General features: G+C 42.8%; 1 protein-coding gene across 15 annotated transcripts in view; it reads left to right on the top strand.

The window, feature by feature from the left end:
* The window catches only part of NBEA (neurobeachin), a 748,692-nt gene that overhangs the window by 651,189 nt on the left and 73,961 nt on the right, over nucleotides 1-23,542 (top strand). For all 15 annotated transcript variants that reach the window (XM_075919184.1, XM_075919178.1, XM_075919179.1 and 12 more), the window contains one exon: nucleotides 17,483-17,635. In XM_075919184.1, coding sequence (XP_075775299.1) covers nucleotides 17,483-17,635 — 153 coding nt within the window. The remainder of the gene's footprint in view (nucleotides 1-17,482; nucleotides 17,636-23,542) is intronic.

The raw sequence follows: 23,542 nt of genomic DNA, 5'->3' as shown, positions 1-23,542 counted from the left end.
AACTAATGAGTTTGGCCAGCACAAATGATTCAGTCTTGACCCCAGCAATTTGGCTTTCTTTGTGCTATGGAGGAATCCATCTCACTAGAGCACTGTAGAAGGAATGCTTCTCATAAGATCATCTTAGTAACGCTAAAGTATTTGATAGTGCTTGGACTTCTTTGGATTGCTCATCCATGACGCATTATGGTAGATCACAAACTATCAAGTGACCTTGGCTAAATATAATTTCATAAACTACTATAAATGTACTGCTTTTCCTGATCATCTTCCACAAGAGCAGAGAGAACAATTTCAGACCATTATCACTGAGTTACCAGCTAGGTCATTTCTTCAGGCATCTTTAGATACCACATATATTGCAGTCTGATCCATTTCTATGTGTTAGTTACATGCAGTGAATCATGACTCCAGCTTTCAGGGCTTCTGAGAGAAGTTCAGAACACTCCCATTAGATGGTCTGAAGCTGTTTTGCACATTAAAAGCTACTATCTCTGGTTATCTACATATGTAAGAATAAAAGAGTTAGTAGGTCACAAACTGCCCAGATATTTTGCTTCTTTTAATTCTCCAAGTTTCCAAAAACATACCCATCCACCCCAATCCCTCAATAAGAGACATTTGTTGGAAAGAGAGAGAGCTGCCCATTCTCCTCCTGCAAGTGCACATTCATCATCAAAAAGTTTTATCATTCAAGGGTTCAAATCTATCCACGTTATGTCCCTTTCTCCATTCCATCTGTCCTCCCCACTCCTCTTCGAGGACCTTTCTCATGATCTTTTACTGAGACAAGAAATAGACTCCTTCAATTAGGGCCATTAGAGCTAATCCCAGCGCTTTAGGTATCCTATACAAGGTATTTTTTTTGCCAAAAAAAAAAAATAGATGACAGAAGACCAATTTTGAATTGAAGACTATTAAACAAATGTATAAAGTCTCAACAGTTCAGGATGGCAACTTTGGCACCTATAATCCCTTCACTAGAGGCAAGAAGTTGGCTCTGTTTCCATATTCATTATAGGTTAAGATTATTTTCAATATTGAATACTTTGCTTCAGCTTTTCCTCAATTCCAGGGGTATTGTCAAAGGTCCTAGCAGTAGTAGCTATTTTCCTTTGTCAGGAGGCAATTTTTGTTTTCTCATATTTTGATGAATGGTTGATCAGGGGCCCATCACATGAAGAATATGGTCATCTGCTCATATGGCTCCTTCTCCTTTCCTGAAATTGGGTTTTCAATTCAAAGTAAAAAAATCCATGTTAAGTCCTGTATAGAAAATATAGTTCAGAAGGGTATCCTCGGCATGAATGAAAATAACCTAAATTTATTACAGGAACTGTCCAATCACAACCCCCACCCCTTGAGGAAGGGTCAGAGCAGGGGCTCAGGGGTACAGGACAGTACCTGAAAAACATTTAAGTATGGGATGAAGTGACTCAGGGCAGGCAGCTGGGGTACATGGGGGTTTGAGGGCAGTCAGGGCAGGGTTTTGGGTTTGGGGGAATGCAGGAGTCAGGGCGGAGGGTCGGGATGTGTGGAGGACTCAGGGTTTAGGAAATAGGAGTCAAGGCAAGCATGAGGGGTGAGAAGGGTCATGAGTTTGGAGGATGCGAAAGTGCAGTTAATGGTAGATCATCTTAATGACGTTCTTCATAGACAACATTTCTTTACAATCACATCCTGAATGCTTGCCTAAGGTATTCTCAGGCTTTCATCTTAGCCAAATCATTCATCCACCAGTGTTTTTCCCAAAGCTACATAAGTCTCAACAGGAGACCTCTTTTCATACCTTAGCAATCATACGCTCCTCAGTCTTCTGTCTAGATATAACTAAGCAATTTTGGAAGTCATCTAGACTGTTGTTGCTTTCAGCCCTCCAATAGGATGATAGTGTACTACACCAGCTTGCAAGCAACATCCATGGCATCTTAGATGTTAGAATTTTTTGAATAATATGTAAGGGCACTACATGAGCTTCAATAAATACTTTTTCTAAGCACTGTGCCTTGATTCATGTTTCTAGATCTTATGAGGCACTAGGTAATGTGGTCCTGTTATCAGTTCTGTACTGAATTCTGAAGCTTCCTCAACCTCCCTGTGAGGATATTGATTAGGAGTCATCTGGAGTAGAGTGCTCATTAGGGAAACCCCTCAAGGAATAAAAGCTTCTTCCCCCATGTAGTAACTATTTTTCTTCAAGATGTATCTCTCCTCTATCTGCCATCCTTTCCCTTTGGTTTGGACTGTTCTCCGTAGGAGGTTTGGATAGAGAAAACATTCAGGGCAGTTCACTTTTGCAGCCCTATATAATGTCACTGTATAGCATGTGAAGGTAGCAGGAAAGGGAAAAAGGGCCTCTGCGGGCCGGATCTGGCCTGCCAAGTGGGTTGATCCAGCCCATGGAGGCCCTGCCGCTCCCCTGCTCCCAGGCCAAACAGGGCCTGGGGGTGGGGGAAAGCGCACAAAGTTTCCTCCTCCCTGCCCCCGCTGTGCAAGGAATATGCTGCGCTTAGAAGCTCCATGTGCTCCTGGTAGGAGGAGACTTCCGTGCTCCTCTGCCTCCAGGCCAATCAGGGCTTGGGGGTGGAGTGAAATGCACATAGTTTCCTCTGCCCTGCCCCTTCCTGCCAGGAGTGAGCAGTGCTTAGAAGTGCCACATGCTCCTGGCAGGGTGGGAGGAGACTTTGCGTGCTCCCCCACCCCCAGGCCAATTAGGGTTTTGGGGGAAGCGCATGAAGTTTCCTCCTGCCCTGCCAGGAGCACGCGGCGCTTACAAGTGCCATGCGCCCCTGGCCGGGTGGGAGGAAATTTTGCACGCTCCGACCACCCCCAAGCCCTGATTGGCCTGGGGGCAGAAAGGGGAGCATGCAAAGTCTCTGCCCACCACCAGGGGCATGGGTGCCTAGGGGGAACCTCTGGGGCAGAGCAAAGACTTCATTCACTCCCTCCACCGCCAGACCAATCATGGTCTGTGGGGAGAGGGGAAAGCAGGGAAGTAACCTGGCCCCATCCCTTCCGGTAAAAAATGATTGCCCATCCCTGGTGTATAGGATGCATGTGCTGGCCCAGTACACATTGAACAAAAAATCTGTGATCAAAGGCTCAAGAAGGGCATCTGCACCTGAAGTTGAGCTCAAATAAAGAGACACATTTCAAAGAATCTACAGTTTCAGCACAGGTTCCTCCACAGATACTGCACAGATAAATATGCTTTGAAAATTTAATATTTAGTATTCCCTTTTTTCTTTTTCTACTGAATCTGCTGTAGTTTCTAGTAACTTTATGGTTAAACTACTACTGCTATCATATGCTTAAGAAAATATGCTATCAATACTTATGTCTACTATTTCCTACACACACAAACTACAGTTTGGGAACCCTATTTATATACTTCAAAGAAGAGGTGGGCATGTAAGTTGCAAAGTTTGTATTTAGACTCAAAATAAAATTTCTCGCACAGTTTGGGAAGGAGGAGAGAGTAGGCCCTGGGAGTCAGGTTTTCAGATCTGGAATTCTGATTTTTCCTATCTTAAGTTTAAGTAGAATTGACCAGTAATTATATTAAAAGTACGTATTGATATGAGGTATTTTTCATGTAGTTTGTGAATATGATGATTCTTTAGCAAGGAGCATATTTGGTAATGAACAATACTCTAATTTGATAGTGTAGTGATAAAATGCTTTTACAGTTAGATTAGAAATGCTTTGGGCCAAACTTGCCGTCATATTTGGTACCACTATTCAATATACTACTAAAGTGTTGAAAGCGGTTTTTTCGGCATCTCCTCCCCCTTTTTCAAAAAGCTGCGTAAACCTCATTTTTTGAGGAAAAGCGGCTTTTCAAAAAAGGGGAGGAGGGTTGCCAAAAAAAAGTGTCCAGACTACTTTCACTTTTGAAAGCTCCGCTTCTGAAAGTGAGATTGGAAGAAGATATGCAAATTCCCGTAGAATTTGCATATCCTCTTTCGACACTTTAGCATAGTCTAAATGAGCTCTTAGGGAAAACAATGTGTATGAATACCTTGTTATATGATATTGCCCTTCCTCATCTGAAGACTTTGTCCAGTTCAATAGAAGGGCTTTCACTGAAGCCAAGTTATAAGTCTAATTACTGTATCAGAGTTCAATCTAAAGTAGTTGTTTTTTCTTTCAGTTCTGTTACATAGACCTGGAGTTTCTGGAGAAAAGGGTTTTTTATGCATTCCAAGTAAAGCAGCTGTTTACTGCTTGCATTGCTGGACAACTCATTTCTTTAAATATGTAGACAAACTTACGGGGGTACTAAGAAAAGCAGTGAAATGATTAAGGAGCTAGACAAATTAAGTTATAGAGAAAAATTTTAAAAAATGTATATGGTTTGGATAAGTGATATCAAACTGTAGTTGAAGAGTAGAAACTTTGCAGAAGATAAGGATTATGAAATCTCTTCAACAAAGAGAAATAACAAAGAGCAATGGGATGAAATTTATAAAAGAAATACTTGGCAACATAATACGAAAACTTGCTGACAGTGAAATTTATTTTATTGTGCCACAGACTCTCAGTGGAAGAAGTGCAAGGCCCTATCTCTCAAGAGACTGGGGGAAGCACTAGAAAATATATTCTAAAACAATCATGAATTGGCAAGAGAGTAGACCCTCTAGGACCTTTCCATCTCTGAAGTCTGTTTCTTAGTCATAAATCAAAACTGAATTTAGCAGCTAATTGTTGCTATTGTGTATGGCTTAAGATCTTAATGAGCTGCATTTCTCAATGTTGTGACATCAGGATGAATTTCTCCTGAGGACTATGAAAGGAAAGGAAGCTGCACCATTTTTAATTCTAGATATGTCTCATTTCCTGTGGTCTGTTAGTTACTGTTTGGATCTCTGTGCATACTTTTGGCCCATTTTGGTCAAGTACTCTTGCAGAATTTTTATTCTTTAATGTCACTGGAGATATTTAAGAACAGGTTAGACAGACATCTTTCAGGGATGATACAGACTGTGCTTGATCCTGCCATGAGGGCAGGGCACTGGACTTGATGATCTCTCAAGGTCCCTTCCAGTTCTAATATTCTATGATTCTGTGATTAGCCTGCTCTATTTTTCCACCTTCAGCTTCAGTAATTTTAATCTCTTTTTTAAAATATAGTTCTTAAATCACAGCAAATAGGCATCAGACATTTATTTACCTGTCAGTGTATTTATTTTAAAATCTGCAGTTATGATGCACTTTCTTTCTGGCAGCTTCCTAAAGAGCTAAATTGTTTCCCATTGAGATAATAAAAATAAGCCTGTGGTAGTTTGATGAGTTTGTAAAAAGCAAACAGTAATTTGTGCATATTACTGCCTTATCAATTAGGTGCAATACCTTTTAAAAACCTATTTAAAAATCATATTGTAGAATTATGTGAAATACAGGATTAAAGATTTATTTACACATTTTTGCTCCATGTATTTGCACTATTTGGGTTCATTTTCAATGAGACTCATTTACCTGACTTGACTAGAACAGAATTAATACAGTATGTGCTATATTAGCATAACAACACACAAGGGAAAAACCTGGATTAAAGAGTGTGTTTTATTGTGTCTCTCTTTATTAATGTTGACCTTCTCCTGTGGTAATCCGTACAAGCTGGAAGAACAATGAATGTTAGTCGAATGACCTTTCATCAAACAAGTCACCCAGAAATGACCATAAGTTGTCCAGTCAGCTTTTTTTCTTCCTCTTCTCCTCCTCTACTCCAGTTTTTCGTAACACTCACATTCAAATAACTTTCTGGTCAAGCACTAATATATCCTCCTACGTCTCAACTTGTTATATTTCCTTTGGAATAGAGTATGTACATATCAGGAAAGGTAGCTATGACAAAATGTCATTAAGGTGACATAGTGTAAATTAGCACAGTTAATGGAGGCATTCCTGACTGACTCATTGACCCAGTGTGAGGCTGTTGTGGAATTAATGGATGATGGGATCAACTGTTTAGGTGGAAAGAAAAGAGAGAAAGAAAGAGAAAGAAATGGCAGCTTAAAATCTTGTAGTGAATTATATTAGAAAAGTGAAAACGTCTGTGTTGGATTTTATTTTACTGGTAGGCCATAAAATAGAATACTCTTAGCAAAAGTATATTAAACTGAAATGTTACATTTGATGCATGTGGTATACAATTATGATAGTGTTAATAGTTGTCTTCTATCACCCCAAGACATACTTTGAAGTTTAATTCCTAAGCACCTCAGATTTGCCACAAACTAGTAAATTACAAAATGTGTTTGGGGATGTTTTCTCATACAAAGACACATGGCATATAATACTATTAAATATACCTTGAGGTTTTAGTATAGCTATTAAAATAAACTAGAGAATACATTTACAGACATAAAATGTCTGTAATAATATTCATTTTACCATTTTTTACACTCCTTCATGGTTTTACTGCATCATTATTCATTTGAAAAAATCTAAGCTACTAGAGCTGTTTGAAAAGTAGCTGGCTATTAAGTGATAGAAAGCTACCCTGCCTTATTAGGTGTGTGAATGAAAAGGGAGCACAGGAGGTTGCCAGTTTCTGAAACGACAAGGTGTACGAGATAGATTTAGATCACTGGAATATCCCTAGTTTTATTAACTCTTTGAAATCTAGATATTTAGTTCTGGTAAGAAGTAATACATGACAACATATGCCATCTAAACATTTGTTTGGAGTCTTTGTTACATTTTGGCAATAATCAAGAAGCCGGTAACTCTCCTGCATGTGTTAGTCTATGTAAAAATACACTTCAGTTGAACAAAATACAATAAAGAACATATTTGTAAATTAAATCCATTAGTATAGAGATATTTTAAGTCAATTTTAATATAATATTCATGATTGGGTGAATATTTCCTCCCATTCTTCTTCGAGTGGCCCCGTGTGTGCTCCACTCCAGGTGTCGGGTCCGTCCCGGCGCCACTGATCGGAAGATTTCATAGCCATACCGGGCTGGGCCGCGCATGCTCCCTGCGCCACTGGTCGTTCGTGCCCTTTCTAACGTGCGCGGCTCGGCCCCCCCGCCAGTTCCTCTCAACCGTCCTCGGTTGCTGACGGAAACTGCGATCTCTCTTCGGTTACTTGCCTTTCTCTGGGAAAAAAAAAAAAGAAGCTAGTTGTGTAAATAGTTGACCTTTACTGTTAGTTAGTTAGTTAGTTATTAGCCTTTGTTTAATTAGTTTTAAAAAAAAAGAAAACTAAAGAAGATCATTTTAGTCAGTTACGCGCGGGAGTGCTTTCCTTGTCAGTTTCACCGCCATGTCTGGCTCACCCAGCTTTAAGCGGTGCGGGCAATGTAAAGATGCAATGCTGCTTCTGATGGGCATACTCTATGTATTCGTTGCCTAGGGGAGTCTCATGTCACAAGCAAATGTGCCCACTGCTCTAAACTGACTCCGAGGGCAAGAAGAGACAGAGACCTCCGCCTCAAACTCCTGCTTTGTGGTAAGGCTCTTCAGCCATCAAACCCTCTGCAGCAGGAGTCCCCTCAAACCCCGAAAAGAAGGGTATTATCCCCTGCAGCAGCCGGAGCTAAAACGAAAAAAGCCTCCCCTGCCCACTCCCTGCCAGCGGTCCCTCTCCCTCCGGTGAATTAGAGAGACCGGGGATCGGACAACAGCTGCTCCGCGGCTAAGTCAGTTTCGCAGCCACGATCCTCGAAACTGGGCAAGCAACGCACTGCTTCTGCCCCACCGCCAGCCTCCCCTCTCCATAAGGAGCACGAGTGGGCTCCAACCCTTCAGGGAGCAAGCGGCCACGGCTAACGGCGCCGCTGGAGAAATCATCGTCCCCGGAACGGCGGGACATGCAGGGGTCGGCACCAGAGTCGGCTGTCCAAGCAGTCATGGAAGCGGTGCCGCTTACGGCTCCGCGAGACAGGGCGCCTTTGGCACCAGACAGACGTCACCGGGAGAGCCCGGCACTGCAAATGAGGACCCGGAACCGTCAATGCAGCCGGCGCCGGCAGCTATCGGCTGTTCCGCAGCACACCCGGTGCCACGGGAATTACCTGCATCGGCACCGAGAAAGTCTTTGCAATCTGCTCAGCATCCTACGTCCCGACTGCAAACAGGCTCTCCCTCCTCCCATGAATCAGGCTCCCCATCTGTCAAAGAGATTTATCGCAGCACAGCAGGGCACTCTTCAAGTGTTAAAGGGCACTCATCATCAGCCCATACAAAGGCATCTGGGAAGTCGATCCCTAGGGATCATTCACTGTCTCCCTCTACTGTGCTTTCAACATACCCTTCCCCACCCCATTATTCGGGATCGGGAAAGGAACCTTACTATCCAAGGCATAGGTCTTCGCGTTCCCCGCAACGGAGATCTCGCCATTATTACAGACACACATCTCGCCCTCCGAGTTACTCTCCTCCAAGATCTCACCATACTAGACATGGCAGTAGATATGCGTCCAGAAGACCATCTCCTGATTCGGACTACCGTTACCACAGGAGTTATTACACGGGGAGGCAGGGCAGATCACCGTTCCACTCGTATTCGTGTTGTTGCCGTCAGTCATCTTACAGACGCCACTCACCAGCAGTCTCTGATCATCGACTGTTGCAGTCACCCAGACCACCTCCTAGTGCCCCCTCAATTTCGGTCCTGTCGGAGCCTGAAGAGGGCAAGATATCGGACACAGATGAGCGGGCGTCACAAGCTTCCCCACAGGATGCTCAATCATCTTCCCCCGATGACGCAGTTTTTGCAATGGGCTCCTCACCACCAGATGACATCAGAGAATTTCAAGACCTCTTTAAGAGGGTAGCACAATCACAGGAGGTTCAGTTAGCGGAGGTGAAAGCGAAGCAATATAAGTTACTGAAGAATTTACACCCTAGACAGCAATCTAAGGTGGCTCTACCGCTGGATGAGGCGATCCTGGAGCCAGCCACAGAAATTTGGAATACGCCGGCTTCCACTACTCCATCGTGCAAGCGAGCAGAGAAGAGATACTTTATATCTTCAAAGGGTGCTGAGTTCCTTTTTACTCACCCTCAGCCAAACTCGTTGGTTGTGGATGCAGCTCTGGAAAGAGCAAAGAACCCGCAAGTAAGAAACTCGGCAGCAGACAAGGATGCAAAGAGACTGGACATATTCGGGAGGAAAGTGTACTCCTCTTCAACACTTCTCCTCCGAATCGCAAATTACTCAGCATTACTTTCCAATCATAGTTTTGACAACATTGTGAAATTATCGGAAATTGCTCAGAGAATTTCCGAAACCGACAAAGTACTTCTCCGATCTATACTGCAGGAGGGCTATGCATGTGCCAGATCAGGTTTGCAAATCGCCATGGATGTGGCAGACACAGCTGCTCGAACAATTGCAACAGCAGTTTCCATGAGAAGAGCTTCATGGCTTGCGACCGCTGCCGTACCGAAAGAGTTGCAATCTAAGGTAGAGGATCTTCCATTTGACAGAATCAAGTTGTTTGCGGAGAAGACGGACGAGGTGCTCCACACGGGTAAAGATTCCCGGGCTACCTTACGTACCCTCGGGATGTATGTTCCGCCTTTCTGTCGTAAGTGTTATTTCCCATTCCAAAGACATTACGATTACCAGTTTCGCAGACAACAAAACCGTCCATATGATCAGAACCGGTCCAAGCAGAGGACACAGTGCAGACGCCCTCAGACATCTAGGGCGAATAACGCAGTAGCACCCAAGCAGCAAGTTTGACTTTCAGGTCGAGGGCACGCCGGACATTCCGGTATTAGTCAGAGACACCACTCCCATTTTCAAACATCGGTTGCGACCCTACTATCATCAGTGGCTGGCCATATCATCAGACAGATGGGTGTTGGAAGTGATAAAATCTGGACTCACCATTCCATTCACATCCCTTCCTCCCCCTACCTCTCCCACCCCGTCCCTTTTCAGGGACCCTTCTCACGAGACCCTCCTAAAACAGGAGGCCTATCGCCTGTTGGAAATCGGAGCGATAGAAAGGGTCCCAGACTGCTTCAGGGGAAAAGGATTTTATTCAAGGTACTTCCTGACTCAAAAGAAAACAGGGGGTTGGAGACCCATACTCGATCTAAGGGAGTTAAACAGTTATCTGCGAAAGCAGCGATTCAAGATGGTGACTCTGACTACAATAATCCCTTCTCTTGACACCGACGACTGGTTCGCGGCCCTCGACCTCCAAGATGCTTACTTTCATGTGGCTGTACATCCGGCACACAGACGTTTCATAGAATCATAGGACTGGAAGGGACCTCGAGAGGTCATCGAGTCCAGCCCCCCGCCCTCAAGGCAGGACCAAGCTCCGTCCTGCGATTTGTTATAAACAACGAGCACTTTCAATATTGCGTCCTTCTGTTCGGGCTGGCTTAAGCTCCAAGAGTTTTTTCAAAGACCCTTGCCGTTGTCGCCGCCCACCTTCGTCGTCTCGGAGTCATCATATTCCCTTATCTAGACGACTGTCTCATAAAGGGAAGGACAGGACAGGAGATGACTCGGATGCTTTCAACAGTCAGAGAGACTTTCAACTCACTCGGGCTGATAGTAAATGAACAAAAGTCCACGTTAATTCCAACACAAAACATAAAGTTCATAGGAGCGGTTCTCGACTCCTGTACGGCGAGAGCATATCTGCCCATGGACAGATTCCAGGCAATAAAAGACCTGGTCAAATTTCTCCAAAAAACCACAACAATCTCAGCACATACTTGCCTGCAATTGCTCAGCCACATGGCGGCGGCCACCTTTATTGTCCCGCACTCACGTCTCCATTTGAGAAATTTACAGCACTGGCTGTCAACGGTGTGTGTCCCCATGAGACACGACATACGCAAGTTGGTTACTCCTCCATCCCATGTGCACAGGTCCCTCCGGTGGTGGATGAACCCATTAAATATTCTCACGGGAGTACCATTTCACCAACCTCAGCCATCGGTTCAATTAACATCAGACGCTTCACTCATCGGATGGGGTGCTCACATGGGTGGGGAGCGCATCCAGGGACGATGGTCTCACACCGAGAGACGCCTTCACATCAACCAGCTAGAGTTGCGAGCGATCTTTCTAGCATGCAAACACTTCCTCCCCAGTCTGAGAGGCAAAACAGTCAGGGTGTTGACAGACAATGTAGCGGCGATGTATTATATAAACAGGCAGGGAGGAGCAAGATCACGCTCCCTATGCGCCGAAGCGGTACGGTACTAGAATTGGTGCATACAGAACAACATAATCATAACAGCATCGTACTTACCTGGCATAGCCAATGTCATTGCCGATTCCCTCAGCAGACGCTTCCCCACGGACCACGAGTGGGAGGTGAGGCTGGACGTACTTCAGAGGATCTTCCATAGATGGGGAACGCCCCTGGTAGACCTCTTTGCAACGTCCATCAACAAAAAGTGCCGCCTTTTTGGCTCCAGAGCAGGGATCGGCAAAGGATCTCTAGGCGATGCACTCCTGACCAATTGGAAAAAGTCGCTACTGTACGCTTTTCCACCAACAGTCCTCATTCCCAGAATAATAGAGAAAATCAGGACGGAGAGAGCGACAGTAATTTTAATAGCACCAGCTTGGCCGAGGCAAGCATGGTACCCGTTCTTACACAAGATGTCACTTCGACCACCATGGCCTCTGCCCTTGTATCGAGATCTCCTCTCTCAAGACCGGGGGTCTCTCCTTCACCCCAAACTAGAAGCATTGCACTTGACAGCGTGGCTCCTGACTGGCTTACACTAGATGAAAAGCTTTGTTCACGTCAGGTCAGGTCAGGTCCATATTGATACATAGTAGAAAGACATCTACGCGAAATACTTAACGGGCTAAATGGCGCAGATACTCCTGCTGGTGCCTCCAGAATAACGTTCAACCGTTGACTTCTCCTGCACACCAAATTCTCGATTACATTCTTCATCTGCGAAATGCGAAGCTTTCTCTGGCATCCCTCAGAGTTCACCTGGCAGCCATCAGTGCCTTCCATTACCCAATACAGGGTTATTCGGTGTTCTCTCACCCGATGTTGAAACGATTCCTGAAAGGTCTGACCAATATGAGCCCACCTCGAAGGCCGCCTCCTCCGTCGTGGAACCTCGACCTGGTACTCGATACAATTATGCATCCCCCATTCGAGACTCTAGCATCTGTACCTTTACAGATGTAACCATGAAGACCGTCTTCTTGCTCGCAATTACATCAGCTCGTAGAGTTAGCGAGTTAGGGGCGATAATGGCAAACCCCCCCTTTACTTCTTTCTCGAAGGACTTGGTAACGTTACGATTACACCCAGCGTTCATACCCAAAGTATCTTCATCATTTTATATCAATGAACCGATCATCCTTCCTTCCTTTTACCCTAAGCCACACGCCTCAACGAGGGAGGCCCTGCTACATATGCTGGACGTTAGGCGGGCTCTTTCCTTTTATATAGACAGAACCCGCCAGTGGAGACGAACAGATAGACTTCTGATATCGACAGTGAACCGATCTAAGGGTGCTGCACTCGCCACTCAGCGCATTGCCAAGCTTATCACCTTATGCATTACCACATGCCATTCCATTCGGGATAGACCCTTGTCTTCTCAGCCGCGAGCGCACTCGACTAGAGCAGTGGCGACATCTACCGCCTTTGCCAGAGGAGTTCCTTTAGCCGATATTTGCAGGGCAGCCACTTGGGCTTCCAGCTCTACATTTATGAAGCATTACACTATAGTGCAGAAGTGGGAGGCAGACCATTCAGTGGCTTCTGCAGTCCTTTCGACAGTAAAACCTAATTAACCCAGAGCGCTCTTTGTTCCGACTACTGCTATATAGTCACCTGGAGTGGAGCACCCACGGGGCCACTCGGAGACGAAGGGGAAGTTACTCACCTTGTGTAGTAACGATGGTTCTTCGAGATGTGCCCCGTGGGTGTTCCACGTCCCGCCCTCCTCCCTGCTCCGGGTAGTTTTCTTTCTTTCCCTTCCAGAGACCGAGCGGTGAGAGGAACTGGCGGGGGGGGGGGGGGGGAGGGCCGAGCCGTGCACGTTAGAAAGGGCGCGAACGACCAGCGGCGCAGGGAGCATGCGCGGCCCGGCCCGGTATGGCTATGAAATCTTCCGATCAGTGGCGCCGGGACGGACCCGACACCTGGAGTGGAGCACCCATGGGGCACATCTCAAAGAGCCATCGTTACTACACAAGGTGAGTAACTTCCCCTTTCCCCATTTGATAGCGACAAGCTGGCATAGATTTTAGGGGAGCTTTTTGTGTTAGAATAGATCATGTTGGCCATTTCATCCCAATCTATATAGTCTCAGGGTATGTCTACACTACCACCCTAGTTTGAACTAGGGTGGTTAATGTAGTCAATCGAAGTTGCAAATGAAGCCCGGGATCTAAATATCCCGGGCTTCATTTGCATCTTGCCGGGTGCCGCCATTTTTAAAGCCCCGGTAGTTCGGACTCCGTGCCCGCGGCTACACGCGTCACGGAGTAGGTAGTTCGAATTAGGCTTTCTAATTTGAACTACTGTTATACCTCGTATAGGGTGTCACAAGGAGGAAGGAGAAAATTTGTTCCTCTTGGTTTCTGAGGACAGGACAAGGAGTAATGGGCTTAAAGTGCAGCAGGGGAGGTTTAGATTGGACATTAGGAAAAAATTCCTAACTGTCAGGGTGGTCAAATATTGGAATAAATTGCCAAGGGAGGTGGTGGAATCTCCCTCTCTGGAGATATTTAAGAACAGGTTAGATAGACATCTGTCAGGGATGGTGTAGACGGAGCTTGATCCTGCCTTGAGGGCGGGGGGCTGGACTCGATGACCTCTCGAGGTCCCTTCCAGTCCTATTATTCTATGATTCTATGATTCTATATTTGACAAAATATATCAGTTCTCAATAGGGTTGAACCATGTGATTGTAAAGTTTGATGTGCACATTTTGAAATAATCTGATTACTGCTTCACATGTAATATCATGTATCCACATGTAATAAACTAAAAGACTATATCCTGGTCTGACACTAACTGATGTAGATAGTTCTCTGTACAACCACATGCAAGATTTGGGTTTAGTTACTCATCAATTGCTCTCCAGCCTAGCAGATTAATGCATTTACCTCATGGTGACGTGTTCACCTTAATTGAATGGTAACATTTCATTTTGCTTTCTGACCATGATCTTTTTTAATCTTGAAAGACTCCAAATAGAAATTCTATATAATCTGAATAAGCAGAATTTTCAGCTCATATGGGGAAGGACAATTTAAAGCTTTTAAACAAGTGTGGCAATTAAAACCTCATGTTGAATGGATACAATATAAAACAGAAGAATATTGAATTAAAATGGAACATATGATTGGGCCAGAACTGAGAAGCTTCTCTGAGTTCCACATTGTTCTGTCCTTACAAATTTTACCCGTATCAATAAACGAAAAGTATTTGAAAATTTGCAATGAAGCATTTGATAAGGTAAGCTAGGTTTTGTCTTTAGCTGCTATGGTAGACAATATGGAAAGCAATTATTACAAAGGATAGAAGACTTTAGAATATATCTGTTATCCAATAACAAAGAACTGGACACAAGTGTAAAAAATGTTGTATTTGTCATTAAAAAAAATTGACAACCACATGCAAGATTTGGGTTTAGTGGTTGTTTAGAGTGACTTTGGGAATTATCAACGAAACTTTTTATATTTGGAAAATTGGTTGAAAAACATTTTAAACTGGAATTATAAAACATAGATGAACATGAGGACAATCTAGCATGACGTCTGTAAAGAAAAGATCTTACCTCTATAATCTACTAGAATTCTATAACCATGTCAAGAAATAGTGAAAAAGGAATACCAGCTAGCATTCATTTTGCCTTTTAAAGAATCTTTGATAAGGTTCCTCAGAAGATGCTTTGAAGGAATGTAAATAGTCATATGCTGAGAAGAAAAATACTGCCCTAAATTAGAAACTGACAAAGAATTCAAAAACCCATGAGTAGGAATAAATATCAGATTTCAGAATGTCTGAAAGATAAGAGTGGGTTGTTTCAATGAAGTGGTCAAGAAAGCAAACAAAATGTTAGGCTAAATAAAGAACAGATTTTTACGTAAATGGATATTATTCCTTTACCTGAAATATTGTGATCAGTCTGCTCACTTTGTTTTAAAAAAGGATTTATCAGGAATACATGATGTTCAGGAGAGACCAACAGAAAAGGATTAGCAGCCTGGAGAGAGTGCCATATGAGGAATTAAAAAAACTGGGATTGCTTAGTTTCCAAAGAAAATAAATAAGAGTGGTAATGCTAAATTACTACAAAATAGGAAATGCCATAAAGGATAAATTAAGTGCTCCTGTTGATTCATTCTCACACTACCAGAATAAGAAGACATTGAATTAATGTGAATGGGATCACATTTTAAATTGGTAATTTTTTATTACAAAATTCTGTAGAGCTCTTTGCCACATGATATCATTGAGGAGAGTTCAAAAAAATAAAAAGATTGGACATGTATCTGGATAATGCAAAATGTACAGTTACATTAGCTGCAAGAGTTTCATAGTCAGGCCCTACAACTGAAGAGCTGAGAAGCTGCAGAGACTCTGTCTTCTCACATAAGGTAATAGAACAGCCAGCTAGATAGGTTTGATAGCCAGTCAAAAAATCAGCAATATGCACTGCATGGATTTTGTTATTTAAATAACGATTTTTTGTAAATTAGAAGTCAGATTTTCCATTGTTTTATTCAATTTAAATAAAAATTATTTTGACATGACATACTTTCACCACTCTTAGGCCAGCAGTCATCTGGAGGACCATCATTTTCACTGAAGCATGTGTTGTTTTGCAGTAACTCCTTAGTCCACAGTTAGGAGTGGTTTTGCTGAGCTCTGGAAAGATAATTAGGCCCAGTGCTGCCCCTGTGAGAATAGACAAGAAGAGGTTCTTCAAAAGTCTAAGAAGTCATAAAATGAGAGTGAGAAGGAGGATGAACAATTTGTTTTCAGCTGTATCAGAGTGAATTTGTAGAAAACTCTTCTAGTAAAAAAACTAGAGATGGTAATATAACAAGTTTGGATTCCCAGCCAAGTAGACTATGTTTAACCCAATACAGTATATGATATCAGGGGTTTTATCCTTTTTATGTTATATTGTTTTACTCATTACTGTGTGAAATATTTTTAAAATGTTATTATTATATATAATTACAAGCTATATAATACACATGTTCAGGCATGTCTCATTTAATTACTGTCTTATAATAGACAAAATATTAATTAATGTTGTATTTTTAATGTAATTTGAATCACAGTGTTTGTCATGCAGCATGAATGGCATAAAAAAAAACAATAAATTGTTCCATTAAAAATATTTAAAAATTTTATGTAAATATTCATATATTTGTTTTTAATGGTAAAACTTGAAATGGCCTTCTGTACTTTAACTGTTCTATTCTTTGTAGTGTTGTGGATCAGATTTATTTAGATACTGTAGTGGCTGCAGTGATTATTTTTATGATCTCTACCTGTAGCCTTTGAAAAGACCATAAAGAGATTAAGGTTTCAGGTGCTGTGTCATCAGTTTTGATCGTGTTACACAAATGAATATCCCAATGCTTTTAATAATCTAGATAGGGATTAAATTCACTAAATTACATATTAGAGAAAAAGCAATGGGCTTTAAAACTGTAGCTTTTTCTAGTACTGCAATTCAATTCCATCTGTTTAAAAAATAGGCACCTACACACTGACTTTTTTTTTTTTTTTTTTTGGCATCAAAATCACTAATTTCAGCCTAGGACTTCCTTCGAAGTGTGATAAATTTCATAGTGGGCACTGCCTAAATATTACTATCAGCTCAGATTTATTTCCTGATTACTGAGACTTCATAATGCAAGTTGCATGTAATAATATTTTAAAGATATTTTGTCATATTTGAACATTGCTGAGTATAGTAAAATACTATCACCTGAAATTTTTTGTTTATCCCCTTATAGTGATGCCATCTTTTTATTCATAAAATGTTATATTATGTCTGCTAATGCAATATTATACACACACACACACACACACACACAGTACATAATATGAAAAAAGCAAAGAAAAATTAGGATTAAAATATAACCTTTTCCATGAAGATTTCACAGATTTTTCCTTTTTCAAATAATTTTGTTAAACAATAATGGAAGATCTCTGATTACTTTTAAACATATTTAATTTAACAAAGGGTGAGAAGGTAGTGCTGTTCCGAAGTCCTATGATTTATTGAAACAAGATTGAGAAAGACAAAAGCTGTTCAATATAATATAACAAAATGTCTGCTCAAAGTTAAGTACAAGAAAAAGGTTATAAAAAGTCTTCCTTAAACATTTATTTTTCACATAAATTAAACAATGCAAAAAAGATTTTATGCAAATGGAAATGATTATTTTTCTTGTAAGGTTATTGTATGAGAGATAAATTCTGAAAACTATAATGCAGCTGTTTTGTACATATCCAAGTAACACACTATGCTTTCCTTCTGACAGGAGTTAATTCCAGAGTTTTACTACCTACCAGAGATGTTTGTCAACAGTAACGGATATAATCTAGGAGTCAGAGAGGATGAAGTTGTTGTAAATGATGTTGAGCTTCCCCCTTGGGCAAAGAAGCCTGAAGACTTTGTTCGGATCAACAGGATGGTAAGAGAAATTTTAGTTAAGATTTAGTAACAAGTTCAGTGTTTTAACAAGCTAATATAGAGAGAAAGGCTTCTCACTTCTGCAGAATTAAGGTTAAAAAGAAAAAGGGCCATGGGGAGTTTCCATTCAACTCTTATTGAACAGGAATGTTTACTGTGCAGTATTTCTTTATCAAGGACCAATAATGAAAATTTAAATTTAGTTTATTTGCTCCCTCTGGAGAAGGCAATTTGATGAGCCTCTGTTGGCCAATGTAAAAGATCTTGAAGAAATAAGATCCCAATCCTGCAAAATACTTAGCGTTTACTGCAAATAATGACAAAAGGAGTTGAAGGTGGATCTTGCAGGAAGTACTCATGTCAGGGGTGCTATTTGAGATTTTTGTCGGGAGGCAAACCTGTGCATGCTGCGATAGGAGAGGAAGAAGAGAGTAAGAGGACAGAGGCTTCAATCGTGTTACTGAACATGCTCAGTACAAGCCAAGCAACAAATGGGGAGGGGAAACCAACCCCATCCGTCCTCCCTTAGTAGCCCTTGGATAGTAACTCTATCCAAGGGCTACTAAGACACTGGAAAACTCTACTTTTTTTGGCAGACAACTTACCAGTCAGCTGACAGGAGCACTGTATCTAATTCCTATCTAAAAGAAAGAAAATTTAATCAGTACTAGAGGGCTATGCACACTACTTGCTACACTCACCAAACCCATCCCCTCTCTTTGGCCAGAGAACCTGATGATGTCATTCTGTTGCATGGCAGGAAACGCTTTTTCTAGAGAGAGATTAGACTGCACAGCTCTAACACTAATATATTCTAACAAAGAATGTAGGTGGTATCATGAACTTTCATGGGCACAACCCACTTCTTCAGATGAATGGAGCAAGGGGCCCAGTGGTACAAATAAAGAGCAGAAAATGAGGGGATGGGGAGGGAAAGAGAAGGAAAAAAAATCTTGTCAATTAGAGCAGTGGTCCCCAACCTTTCAAGGTTGCCGGGCGCCAGGGGGCGGGGCTGTTCGCCCGCCGGGCGCCAGGGGGCGGGGACACTTGCGCCCCGGGGGCGGCCCCCCCCATAGCCGCATGCCCCCCCATAGCTGCATGCCCGGGGCCGGCACTCCCCCCGCCAGCACCGCGCGCCCGGGGCCGGCACTCCCCCCGCCATGTGCCGCGCGCCCGGGGCCGGCACTCCCCCCGCCCAGCGCCGCGCACCCGGGGCCGGCGCTCCCCCCGCCCAGCGTCGCGCGCCCGGGGCCGGCGCTCCCCCCGCCCAGCGTCGCGCGCCCGGGGCCGGCGCTCCCCCTGCCCAGCGTCGCGCGCCCGGGGCCGGCGCTCCCCCCGCCATGCGCCGTGCGCCCGTGGCCGGTACTCCCCCCGCCATGCGCCCGGTGCCAGGCCAGCCCCGAGCACCTGGCGAGCACATGGAAATGCCCCCGCGGGCGCCATGGCACCCGCGGGCACCGTGTTGGGGACCACGGAATTAGTGTCCTTGCTAAATGAGGCTAATGGACCATTCACTGTTTTTTAAGTTACAGATTAACATGGCCCCTCTGAGATTAACATATTCTGACATTTTGTTGCAAGTCACTTAAGGGACACTGGTTAGCCTTAAAAATGTAGTGTATATTATTACTGTGTTACTAACTCTGTGGAGCACAACAGCAGCACAACAATCATTGCTACTTTTTTCCCTCCCTATCTTTCAAATACCATGCAATATTTTCATGATGATCTAATGATCCTTCAGTTACTGGAATGCCCAGCCTTTTGTTATTCTTAATCACCCTGCCTCCCTCTGTTTATAACAAACTTCCTGCCCCAAAGGCAAAGTTGCAAACAGCTCAAACTCTGTTGCAGTTAAGAGCTGCCTTTGGAGCCAGTATATGCAGCTTTAAGCAGATCTCAAGCATGAAATCCAGGGGGTTCAATCTTGGGAGAGGGCTACTGCCCTCCAGCCCTCCATAAATGGCATCTTTGACTCAGGTCCTTGTATGATTGGATGCTGTTCGGTTTCCATTCAAAAGGAATTAATTGTTTGTGTAGGGATACTGAACAACCATGCCAACTATTGTATTTGCTTAACAGATTTTGCAAAAGTAACCTTCCATCACAAATCATTACCAAGTGTTCAGAATTGTACCTATGAAACACCTTAGTCTATAATATATACTTTTTTGCATAAATAAAGTATTTTCAATAAATTAACATATTTGCAAGAAAAAATATAGGGCTTTTAAGAGGAGACTGTTTATTCTTAGCTGTTTTCAGCCTTGACATGTCACCTTCTCGTGGGCTGTCATATTATGCAAGTGACAAAGTGTCTTGATTAGTAGTATTGCTATGTGTATTTGTGCTTTTTCATCCCTTTCTCTCTCTCTATAAAAAAAAGTTTCCTGCAGGACAGAGTGACGTCATCACGTCATCTGCGTCCTCATATCACCGCTGCCATCCACCTCCATCCTCAGCTGCTTGCTGTGGCCAGCCTCAGTGCCATCCCCTCCGGACATAGGCTTCATGCGCTGCCAGGGAGGAGCTGCTGGGGCCGGGTCCCCTCCGCCATCCAAGCCCAACCCTTCCTCCCAGGTCCCCTCCACCATCTGAGCCCACCCCACACTCCTCTGGACCTCACCAGGTCCCCTCTGCCATCCGAACCCAATCCCTCTCTCCACACAGGTTGCACCAGGTCCTCTCCAACATCCGAGCCCAACCTTCTCCCCTGAGCCACACTGGGTCCACTCTGCCGTCCAAGCCCAATCCTTCCCCCCCCAACCTCCTCACCTCTTCTGCCGAGACCCTACATCCCCAGCCCATTCCTGTCCCCTCCCCCCAGGCCAGACACCTACCCCCTGCCTACTCCTTTCCCCTGGCCAGACAACCTGCCCCCAGGGAACTTGGAATAATGGTGTTGATTTTCAAAAGGGAAAAAAGATGGATTTATCAGAAATGCTTGATATTGAAATCTATCAGATTATGGAGTAGATTTCTAATGCCCTGTCACTTGGCACTTCTAAAAGTAGATTAGACAATATACAAGAAAATGTTCTGTAGAAAACATTTGTGATTTATCAGAGGAATGGAAGAAGATGCTGTAATAGACGATCTTACTCGTCTTTATTGTCTGATTCTACATGTATTTGGACTTTCAGCAGATTTCTTATTCAAATTGCCCATCACTAGCCCAAACCTTTTTGCTTGTCTCACAAAATTCTGTCTAATGAATAATGTAGCATGAGGGTGATACTGAAATAAGGCGAACTTGCCCCCAGTAGCTGAAATTCATTCATCAGGCTTAGCAAAATAGGTACTGTACATATATACAGGGAAGCCACAGAAATCTATTTCAGGGCACTATGTACCTGATCCAAAGCCCATTGAAGTCAGTTGGAGTCTTTCCATTATAGGGGATTGAGCCTTATTGTGATACCACAAACCATAGTGTGGATATTCAGTATTTTCTAGTTAACAGTATTATAGATATTCATACACATCTTTCTCACCATACCTATATATAAATTATAATTCTATGTATGTGGACAGGAACATTTATCTATAACCTGCTTAAGCATTCATAGATTATTAAAATTAATAAAAATAAACAAATCAAGAGTTTCTGTATCACACACAGAATTACGGCTCCCATGTAATCTATTGGTTAATAGGCTTTTTAGAGTTGTGAAATGAGGAGTGTTTGGAGAAGTTTTTTCATACTTAATACAAATATGAACTGTGGTGGAAATGGCTTCCCATTGAAACAAATGCCATTAAACTTGTTAAAATTGGTCTTATTAGAAAGCTTGAAAAAGTGATTGTCAAGTTACTTTTAAAGCTGTTATGGTACACTCTAAAAGCACTCAATTTATACATCAGGGATTGTTGTACCAGTTTAATTTATCCATACATAGCTAGACTGATTACTGCTGACTTACTCATGAAACATTAATAAAGCATTGTGTTCAATGCTAACATGATTATGGTGTGACCTCAGTGATGTCACAGAGGACAGAAGCAGTAAGTGTCCCTGATAACATTACCCTAATGCTGGGTTCATCAATCATAATCTACCAGTTTAAAAAAAAAAGAAACTTCCACAGATGTGCATCTGTAGTCTTACTCAGCCTCTCAGTCCCAGCAGATTTATGAGGGTTCTGAGAGCCAGAAATAGAATATATTCAGCTAGTAAATCAGGCATGTTAAATTGAGGCAAGGAACTCTACTGTGAAACATTGAAGCAAAGCAAAATAACCATTTCATAGTTTAAAAAATGAGATCTGCTGTAATTTGCATCACTTATAATGATATTTTGATAGGTGAACATGCAAGTATGATATTACAAATTATAATGTTGTATACAATGCATTTAGTATAAATGACATTTTTAGAAAGACCACTTGGTATCTGTTTTTTCTAAGTCCTATTTTGTTACTGTTATGTACCTGTTATGAATAATCAATTTTCATCCTCTTTGTAGAATGATTTATATACACACTTTTTGGCTAATATTTCCATTTCTGAACTATTTCATGGTTAACAAACATTTAATATATAAGTTGAAAACTTGGAGCACTAAGGTTTTGGTAGACAGTGGACTTCAATGCCTATTTTTACTTATTGATAGGCGCTGACTATACTTTGTACTACGTAAATAGAACATGAAAAATTTCATTTTACATTGTCAGTGGCAATTTTTTGTTTGATTTTATTTGTTTTCATTGTTAGGTTTCTTACTTACCGGAAAATAAACACTTCTAATTTAGAGTGATTTAAATCTAAATTTGACTGCTACATTCGTGCACAACTTACTATTGAGAGAACATATTTAACATAGCAAAAGTAACCTAATTAGCTTAATATACAGAAAAACCCATTTTGGAAACATCCTCCTGAGGAAAGTGATGACCCCAAGATATTCCAAATACATTAAATACAATTCTGCTCATTATTGGACAATCACCTTCCTTAAACAAATAGTTCTTTTCAAAATATTTTTTTTTTGTTTTAAGGTTATAGAATATGAGTTTACTGTAGTACAGGTTGGACTTCCCTGGCCCGGCACACTCAGGACCTGACCAGTCCCAGTTGAGGGATTTTGCTGGACCTCGAGAGGTCATATCTGGCCCCCAACCCCAGCCCTGGATTGGCTGCTGGCCTCCTGCCTTCCTACCCCCCACCAACATGACTGTCCTGCCAGCCCGCCCTTCCCTGCTAAGCCAGGCAACCCAGCACCCTGTGCACCAGGCTCCTGGCCATACCTGGCACCCCACTGCAGTGCACCAGGCTCCTGGTCCCCACCGGGCAGCTCCACTGCAGTGTGCTGGGCTCCTGGATGCACCGGGCAGTCCTGCTGCAGTGAGCCGGGCTCCTGGACATGCCAGGCAGCAATGCTGCGGCATGCTGGGCTCCTGGCCGCACAGAGCAGGTCACTGGATTTTACCTGGCAACCTACTGGATTGTATCTATCAGCCTAGAGGCAGTGCTCCAGGCAGCCCAGCTACATGGAGCCCAGCTGCCAGCCTTCTACCAGGACTTTCTAGTCCTGGAACAGCTGTGGTCCGGTGTAGTCAAAACAGAAAATGTTGGTGGGGGAGGGAAGGGGAGGAGAGGGTCTGAGCCTGTCTTGACACAGAGAAAAATTTGGATCTTAGAAATAATGAAAAGGAGGAATCAGCACAATGTGTATGCCATTTGATTGTGCCACCTTAAAAAATAAAAATGTTTTACCAAAAAGAACAGAACATGATGACACAAAATGTGACTTGGAAATAGAATGCCTTGATTTGAAGATGAAGATTTCATCTGGTGTAGTAATACCCCAAACAAATTTAATTGAAAGGCCCCCTCAAATGGAATCTGAGTTTGCTTCTGTGTATTTTTGAATTATGGACTGAGAACACTCTGAGTAATAGTTAATTGT

Source organism: Pelodiscus sinensis, chromosome 1 (assembly GCF_049634645.1).
Source record: "Pelodiscus sinensis isolate JC-2024 chromosome 1, ASM4963464v1, whole genome shotgun sequence".
NCBI classification, from domain to species: Eukaryota; Metazoa; Chordata; order Testudines; family Trionychidae; genus Pelodiscus; species Pelodiscus sinensis.
This window is presented reverse-complemented; position numbering and strand designations above follow the sequence as displayed.